Here is a 9,371-nt window from a genome sequence, read left to right as displayed (position 1 = left end):
TCAGGCGAAGACATACATTCATACGGAATTAAAGACTAGAGCACACAGCAGTAACAGTGTTGAGGTCATGAGATGGATGTTATAATTAAACCATAAACAATTGCAAACAGGAAATTCAACGTTTAGGTTAAAAACTGAAAAAAAAAAAAAAACATGTTATGGGAATACACAGGCAAGACATTCAAACACACTTAAATCTGCCCTCTGCTGTTACGCAGAAATCACATGATTGAAAACCGATCTGTGCCTATGGTCCTAAATCAGATTGAAATGTTTTAAAGATATCTTAGTCACACCCCATCCCCTTCACATTACTGAAAAAACACCTATCTCACTCACAACCAACAAAATTTGTCTTTCAGAACTTAACTACCTACGGCTGCGTTCTTCTGTCCACAGCCTATGCTGCCTCTGTTTTCAGTTCTACTGATTCTCATGTTCTCAAGTTTCATCATCAAACCAGAAACCTAACCTCATCTTTCAGGTACAAATCACGTCATTACACACATGTCCATAATGAAATCATCTCAAAGGCTTTTATAAAAAGTCTTTCTTTATCTTGGGGGATACAAGGCAAGTTAGAGTGTCTTTTCTACTTTTGTTGCAGTATTTCACAGAAAATTACAACGATCAAGTCTCATATCTTTGAAGAAGCAGATTTAAATCTTTGCCCACACTCCTAACTTGAACAGGTCTTTAAGAGAGTTTAAAATATGATTTAAAGATTCGCTCTCTCTCAGTTTTCAGGATCTTGAGTTAAAGTTTTCAGTATTTCTAGCTTTCCAGTCAGTCTTCCTCAGGAGACTAAATCTAAATTGCTAATATAAAAAATAAAGCAGCGGAAAAAAAAAGTTAAGTACCTCTCAGGACTCCCTTAAAAGTTACAAAGCAACAAAAAAGTACATGAGAACACCTTTCTACTCTTTTCCAGGTTACCTTTAAAGATAAGTGAATAATTTCCTGTCTAATATTCTTCAACTATAAGGACTGTGGCTGTAGCACATGCTCATATAGGTATAACAGAACATGAGGTGTGGAAATGAAGGTCTGGTTTTAAGAGAACTGTGACTTAGGGGAACATCAAAGAAGACCATAGCCTGCTGTACAAAATAATACTTCAAACACTGGACGCAATGTTCGTGCCTATACTTTTATAATGCTTTCACGTTTTAGTAAGTATTTAACTGTGTCCTTGAGGTACAAGTTTGTTTATCTCTTTGTATAAAGAAAAATGCTGCAGCATGGCAAAAATGAAAAGTAGCAGAGTTCAAGCAGCACACCTACAACCAGCATCATTATGTACACAAAAGACAACCTTCCAGAGGCAGGGATCCACCATCCACTGAAACTAACAGGACCTCTACTGATTCCTTTGCCCACAGAAAAAATTAGTGGACTTCAGCCAATCTTACTCATAATCGTATCCACTTTCAAAAGAAAACAGCAATATTTGTACTTCATTCCATACAAATAAATTATACTCACAATATGGTTACATTTTCAAAACAGATGTCTGTTATTGCTTTATCCACAATAGCCACCTCTGTATCAAAAACCTCAGCTCCCATTCTGAACAAACAAAAAACTGCATAGCGCTGTGATTCTGGAGAGAGCCAAAAAAATGTTTTATTAGCCATGTTAAACATCACAATGTTAAATGCTTCCAGTAAACAAAAGTAGAAGAAATGGTAATTTGGACGTCTAAGGAATTGCCCTCAAATTCTTCCCATCATAAATTTTATCTCATAGGATTTTATGATAATTGAACTATCAAATCCGCTGTTTAGGCAGAACAACATTCACAGAGGGAAAAATGCCTACCTCTGCTCAACTTTTTTTTTTTCTGATAATCACGGGTAGCTTGTATTAGCAACTTCAGAAATGTTAGTAAAAATGCAATTTTGTTTAATAAAACTGATTTTAAGCAAAAAATCCAAACATTTGATCCAAACCCTGTATCATTTTATGAACGTACTAGGATTAGACTATTTTGCCACGCTTAGCCCCTCTGACCCTATTGAAAATCAAAGTGAAATCAATGCCAGGTGACAGCTGGAACAGATTTAGGGTTAATCTCCATGACACAGCAAAATGCATGTACTTGAAGACTATCCAATAATACACTCAACACCAACAGACAACTTTCATTTAAATTTCTCACTGGAAACAGCCTCCAACATACTCTCTCAAGCGTAGACAAGACATAGAACATGTTTAATCAGAAGTTGCTCAGCTATCCATTTAATAACAACACTTTTCTGTTGCTTTCTCTGGAATTTATCCTCAGAAGGACTTTTTAGAGACTAGGGTTTAAACATACAGAATGACAGGACTTCGAACTAACTCAACTTGCTACAACCAACAACTTCAAGTTAAGAGCAACTACACAATAGAGTAAAATTCAGACCTAATGAGAGGTCAAAGGAGGAGTTGAAATGAACATGGACTTCCCCATCCAGCTTAAATTTACAGGCATAAGAAATTGCTTAGTTCATTACATCTTACATACTTTCTTTATTGCTGAAGTGATCAGAGTCTTTCCACATCAATGGTATTCGGATATCTAAAGGGAAAAAAAAAACTAAGTTATAGCCAATACTGTAGATCTGTGATCAAAACAAATTACAAAAAGTTTCTTGTTTCTTTTCCTGATGTTCTGGAGTTAACAGGACCTTCTACCCAAAGAACAGCATAACTGTTCCAATTTCATTATCCATGTCAAAAGAAAATTCATCAATTAGTTCAACTTTAGTTATTCTTATTATTATTATCATTTAGTTATCAAATTAGTGTCATTTTCTTTTAGAAATTATGCTAGCATAAAGAATATTTTAAATCTTATTTGAAAGTACCTGAAATAACATTTCAGAGCAGTTGTGTAACATAGTTCTGAGAGGTATTCTCAGAACTCAGAGGTTCTGAGCCCATTATTATGCATAGATATAAACTGAAACTCTGCCTGCCCTGTGCTGGAAACCACTCGTACAACTGCAAGAAGTAAAACTTCCTCTTTCAGTGGAAAGACTGGGATACTTATACTGCAAACACTTAAGTTTTGTTTAGCTAACTACAGAGAAAATCTCACTTGTAATCACATTCCCAGTTAGAATTGTCCTAGTTGACATAAAGTGTTTAGAAATCTTTTTTTTTTTCTCTAACTCAGAGATATCCTTTTACTTCAGAACCATAGTAGAGGCAATTACAGAACTATAATTTTGTCATGCCTGTCATTTTAATATTAGGAAAGTATTTTCTTCAACAAATTTTCCAATTTATTTACTCAATCCAACACAGTACTGAGTGACATTTTCTTCCACTTTCAAGGACTCAGGTTTAGACATAATGTTTCTTATTAGTCCCTTCTTAAAAGGCAAATGCAGTGGGGGTATAAGTCCAAAGTTGGTTTCCTAGGCACGACACAGTGTTGTTTAAAAGTATATGCAATATATTAAGTGACACATGATGGCAGCAGTGAACAGCAGTAGCTCAATTGTCTTTTGATAAAGACCTTCAATATTGTTATAAAGGAACATTGCTGACTCCAGTGTTGATCTTTATACGAGGCTGATGGAAAAATCCACATATAGTACAGTAAGATGCAAAAGAGTAGTGGTACTTTGGCAACAGACTGTCATGTATTCCTACCGGGTTTTACCCACAAAGCTTCTTGTTAAGTGAAACTGCATATAGGCACTTTATTTCAGAAGTTATATGAAATGAAAAAATTAAATTTAAGTTAATTTTGATTATATTATGGGACACCTTATTAAACATGCTATTTCAATTTTGAAACTTGCACATTCATCTATTTTTAAGTTTTCCATGAAAACTAATGAATTTTCAACAGCAAACTGCCACTATACAGCTTTAAACTGCTACAACTTCCTAAAAATCAATACATCACCATATTCTGAAACTGCCTTTCACTTCTAAAGATGCATTTGCATAGTAAGCATTTCTAAAAATACGGTTTTTTGAATAAGGAAACAGAAATTGCTTCATTAAAACCGTTACAGAAGTCTCTCTCAAACTTTAAAAATTTATTTATCTCTATATTTATCTCACAGAATGTTTCTTTCCTAAAAGAAAAAGGTCTTATATTTACAAAAATATGTGAAAATAGCTAACAATAAAAGCCTTTTTCCATCTTTAATCATAGCAAACTGAATGACAACTGTAACGTGCTCAATAGGTCTTGTTAACAACTAGAGTACTAAAGATTACTTCTGTATGCCCTTTTCAGTATCATGCTAGCTGAAAAATTTACACCTTAGGCAGAAAATGGTCAGGATATAGATAGTCAATCGCTTGAACAAGTTTAACATGATACCTGTAAATCAGTTTTCAACTCATTCTTGGATTGAAAGATCTGCCACTTACCAAAAACAAAGATTGATTTTCGCACACCTTAATTGCAGTTACCATTAGCTGTAAATCTGTGTGGATTCAAATTGGATACATTCAAGCACTACAGTTAATCAGATTTAAAGCCAATGATTCCTTTATAAAATTACTTTAAATTATGATTATGCTTTTTGATTGACATCTAATGTACCGTCTTCTGACAAAATAATTGATTGATAAGAAAACATAAATTACATAATTTATTCACACGTGGGGGATAAATAAGTAAAAATAATAGAAGTGTGAAAATCTGTGGATTACGAATGCACTCCCCACACAGTATCTGACATACAGTTGCTTTCTGTAGGAGTACATTCCTCAGTACTCCTGCATAGCTGCTCCTGAACTTTTGGTGTTGGCCACATGATAGCACTCTTTTTTTGGTAATAGTCTAAGCTTCTAGCATGTACTAACCATATGATATGCTAATATATTTATAAGTGGATGGATTACTTTCCCCTAAAAAATCCATTCTATATCTTCAATTCTTAAATTACATGCCCTGTTACATTACATGGACTACCACTCACTCCTCATTTCCAGCCTCTCCCGGACAATTCAGTCATGACATCTCCCGATTCATGCTGCTTGTATTTACAACTGCATTCTCAACAAGGCAGGCATATGCACACGCACGTGTGCCTTCCAAACATGCAGGGCAACTCCGGTTGCAAATCCAGTGAAGGTCGGCATACAAGGGAAAAGAAATGCAGCATACCGAATTTGCTACACAAGGATCAGGAAAGACAGGGAAAGAAGAATAATGGGACATTACAGATGTGAACATACTGCAGCTGTGGAAACAGACAGGACCTAATTTGGCACGCTACATGGACACAGGCTAATGCGTCAGAGGACAACACAAGGAGGAACCAGGGAGGCATGTACTAATGTCATCTCAAGATCTCCCAATCACGGATCTTGCCAAGAAGCTCCTGCCCTTGCCAAGCACGAGCAAACCTGCCCCCACAATTACTTCTCATGTACCCCAGTTCTCTGCTTCTCAGGCACACACAGTGGAAAATAAGGCGTTAATCACAGGTGATCCATAGAAAGCATCAATCTCTCAGCAGAAGCCAAGAAGAACATTTAGGCTTTCCTGCTGTAAACTGGACCTGGCTAGGCGTCCTGACACGAGTAGCTGAAGAGAGGTGAGGCATGGCAGCATCCCAGCACTCAGACTTGAGTTCACAATGAGGTACTTGATGTCTCTTTCTCTTCTTCGCCTCAATCTGTGCCATACTTCTGAGGATCATAACCTCCAGTTTGAGAACCACTATGTTAGTAACAGGACAGAATCATTAACAGATGGCACGTAATAGGAAGTGGTGTATTTCACCCTTCTATTCTCTTGTCCCATCAAAGGAAACTAGCTAAATGTTTCATATCCTAAACCAATTTTTCATACTAAAAATAGAGTTCTTACACAATTCTGATTTTCTAAAGATAACAAAAGTGTATTATATGATCCTAAAGTCTTCACTGCAGATGACTCTATAAATCCGAAGAAAGGTGTAACCACAGCACAGACAGGCAAACAGATGCTTTCATCCAACTACCATAAGGAGGAAAGACAGATACACATTCTGCAAACAGCTGTGCTGGCAGAAAACATTCTTGAACCATGTGCTCATCACTCTTCTTCTACTAGAAGTTACCCTGCTTAAAGATATGTCAAAATATGCAGAATTAACTTAAACAGCCTAAGTAGTGAGCCCTTCTACATTATTTTAATGAAACAGGCCAAGGAGCACAAACAGATCTGCTAGCAAAGGTAGCAGAACAGCCACAATGAACAACTACAGGAATGCTGAACGTAGTAATGTCTGCTATTGGCATCAGCAAACAAAGTGATAAATTCATAGTGCTGAAGTTGGAGAACAGGCTAGGAAATAGTGTATCACTGGAAATCACTGTTAAATATTCTTGTTACTTGTCTGCACTGAAGCCATACCATTACACCTTTGCTGTAGTAATGTAACCTGCATTAATTAAATAATATTTGCATACTTGTTATAATTCTGTCCTAGTACCTGTCTGTACTAGGCAGGATCCTCAAAAGCCTGTGTGACCTAAAAGCACAAGTTCTCTTGAAGCACAAGCAGATTTATGCCCCTGAACCACATACACACTTTAAAAACACCATCTTGTTTGTATAATTTGTATTACAATTTACTGTCCAGCCAATTAGCTCCTATAATTAAGTGACTACCCAGCCACTTACCTGTTATAGCAACCTTTGCTCTGCATGCCACCCGGTCTTTTGACCTATTTTCTGAAGACCTGCCAAAAAGTAGAAAAGAAAAATGAGGTTTGAGATCCGTGCATTTAGACTTCTAAAACTCAACCCTTTATGCATTAAGAAGTGTTAGCGTTTTCATATTACAGCTCATTTCAAACACTTTTCTTTAAAGTTAAATTTGGTATCTCTGGTTTAAGATATGAGTCATTAGATTCTTGAGGATAATCTGGAAGGAAGGTACACCATCAATTTTCTTAATTCCCTAGAAGATTTTACTCCAAAGCTTATTTAACCTGGGAATTAAAAGACAAGTAGATTCACCTTCCTTGTCTTTTCCTGCTCCAACACAATCAAATACGTTATCAACTTTTCCCCTTCTGTACACATCAATGAATAAACAACTTAATTTATCGGCTCTATTATTGGTTAGAGAACTGCCGCCTCCTCTATTAATAGAGACCAATTACAAAATGTTGCATTGTTAATACTGTGATTTTACATGCAGGCAGTTTGCTAAGTAGTCAGAGTGTAGATCTCAAGGTCAACCTTAAATTGAATCAAAACAGTCTGTAGATAATGAGTAACAATGCAGTGCTCTCCTTATACCTGCCACTGCTCCTAACTCCTAACCAAATAAGGTGAAATGAAAATTTCTAGCTGCTGATTTCCAGAGGTAGTTATAACATCTTCAGAACTCACAGATTACAAACCCACATAACAAGAAACAGGGACAAAAGTCACTTGAAAACCCTAGAATTTTCTCTCTCGCCCATCATCATCTTACCTGAATTAAGCTTTAACCAAATTCCAGTCTTGAGGAAATACTGAAAAAAGAACTGCAAAAAGCACTACCAGCTATCAAAGATATGATCTAAATGGTAGAGAAATACCTCCATAGCATGCATTTCTTCTAATGAGCTCCACTGACAACTCAAAGGACTCCTTAAGACAGAACTCTGAGCAATGCATGACAGACACAAATCAAGTAAATAATAAAGTTGACTATAACTATTAAAAGAACAATACAGCTGTTCAGATTTATCTCCAAGTATCTCTGCCCTGTTCTGGACATGTGCCATGACTATGCTGCAGTCACTGACATCAAAGACCAGGAGCTGAGTAAACCAGCATATATGGACACTTGATATTATTCCATCACTAAAAACATAAATAAAAGATGAATCACTATAAAAGTCTTCATCTTGGCAGGAAAAAGCAATACAACTGCAATAATTACAGAATACCACAAGTTCTAAGTGCTGGTTTGCAAAATTAGCATTCACAATAATAGTTGATATAGTCAGAAAATGCAGTTCTTTCCTTCAATAAATTTCTCCTATAGGACCACATTTCTGAAAGCAAAAAGTAGCAGGGCTGTTCTGAACTGGAGCTCAACATGGAAGAGTTTTATGATAAATTGAAATATAATGTTTCATTACAGTAATAACCTGAGAGCAACAGTGTCTCCGCACCACGATTCTCAACCTTGCACTCAAAATATATTCCATTAGGCAAAAAATTATAACATTATTCAAATAAACCACGTATACTTCAGCTCATTCGAGAGCTATAACGTGAGACTATTTTCAACTAAACTTGTTTTTCGTCATAAGTATTTATTACTTTGTTGTAGTTAACAGAAGTGGCCAGCAGAGGGTACCAATTAACCATGATGATTCCATCATTAAAGGGACCTTAATAACAATAGGAAGAATGAAAAGTAGAAATAGGTGTGTTCTGACTTAGATAGTTTTGGTTTGTTCCTTCAGACTTGGTTTGGTACCTTTTTATATGCTAAAGGTAATTAAGAAAATATGTCTATTGTGTTACCTGATATTCAGATGCTGAATTATAGTTCAATGTCAATAATAACATCTACCCAGAAAATTATGACTTGTATTTCATTTTCTAAAATAAAAAGAAGATACTGGAATGGTCTTACAAAGTAATGTTTTAAGGCAGTAATCTATGTTTGTATGGGGGATGATAGAAGGAAGGGTTTAAATCCACTTTCCTAGGTAGGCTGCTAAGAATTCACGTAAGCAAAAGCCTGCTTCGTGATGCTCCATTTGAATTTAAGCTGTTACTCACCGTTCTTCGGTTCTGCTTGAGATTGGCTCTTCTTTTTTATTCTGTAGCTCTGTCCTGTATGCAAGTATACGAGCATTGCAAACCATCAGGTTTTTAACAGCTTGTAAGAGTTGGTCTTTTTGTGTGCTCACTGCAAGTAGTTTACAGATGCCTTCTCGCATGCGGATTTCAAAGTTAATCTTCTCTTGGATGTCGCATTCCTAGACACACAAAAAAACCAAAGGACTAAACAAAAACCCAACTAACAATATCCTGAATTGTTAACAAGCTATACTTATTTCAAAGTTGGGATAGAAAACCCTAGGTTTTCATAGAATCATAGAATGGTTTAGGTTGGAAGGGACCCTAAAGATCATCTAGTTCCAACCCCCCTGCCATGGGCAGGGACACCTCCCACTAGACCAGGTTGCTCAAAGCCCCATCCAGCCTGGCCTTGAACACCTCCAGGGATGGGGCCTCAACAACTTCTCTGGGCAACCTCTTTCAGTGCCTTACCACCCTTAAATTATACGCAGCCATTACGATGGTTACTAAATGTAAAATGATGGTTCTTTCTTCAGGAACAAAAGAGCAAAACACAGGATGTAACAGATTCACGACATCCATTATAAATGCAAATTCTAAACCAGGTAGT

General features: G+C 36.3%; 1 protein-coding gene across 1 annotated transcript; it reads right to left on the bottom strand.

Annotated features, from left to right (window-relative positions):
• Nucleotides 1-1,481: 1,481 nt before the first annotated feature.
• RTKN2 (rhotekin 2) lies at nt 1,482-8,931 on the bottom strand. The gene is made up of 4 exons (XM_009889802.1): nt 8,738-8,931; nt 6,629-6,687; nt 2,510-2,563; nt 1,482-1,603 (listed from the first exon to the last, which is right to left on the bottom strand). The coding sequence occupies exons 1-4, from the start codon at nt 8,896-8,898 to the stop codon at nt 1,482-1,484; spliced, it is 396 nt and encodes a 131-aa protein (XP_009888104.1). The 5' UTR covers nt 8,899-8,931.
• Between the last annotated feature and the right edge of the window lie 440 nt (nt 8,932-9,371).

The sequence above is a fragment of the Charadrius vociferus genome, unplaced genomic scaffold, assembly GCF_000708025.1.
Source record: "Charadrius vociferus isolate BGI_N301 unplaced genomic scaffold, ASM70802v2 scaffold738, whole genome shotgun sequence".
In the NCBI taxonomy this organism is placed as follows: domain Eukaryota; kingdom Metazoa; phylum Chordata; class Aves; order Charadriiformes; family Charadriidae; genus Charadrius; species Charadrius vociferus.
The sequence above is the reverse complement of the archived record's forward strand: the minus strand, read 5'-3'. Positions and strand labels throughout refer to the sequence as shown.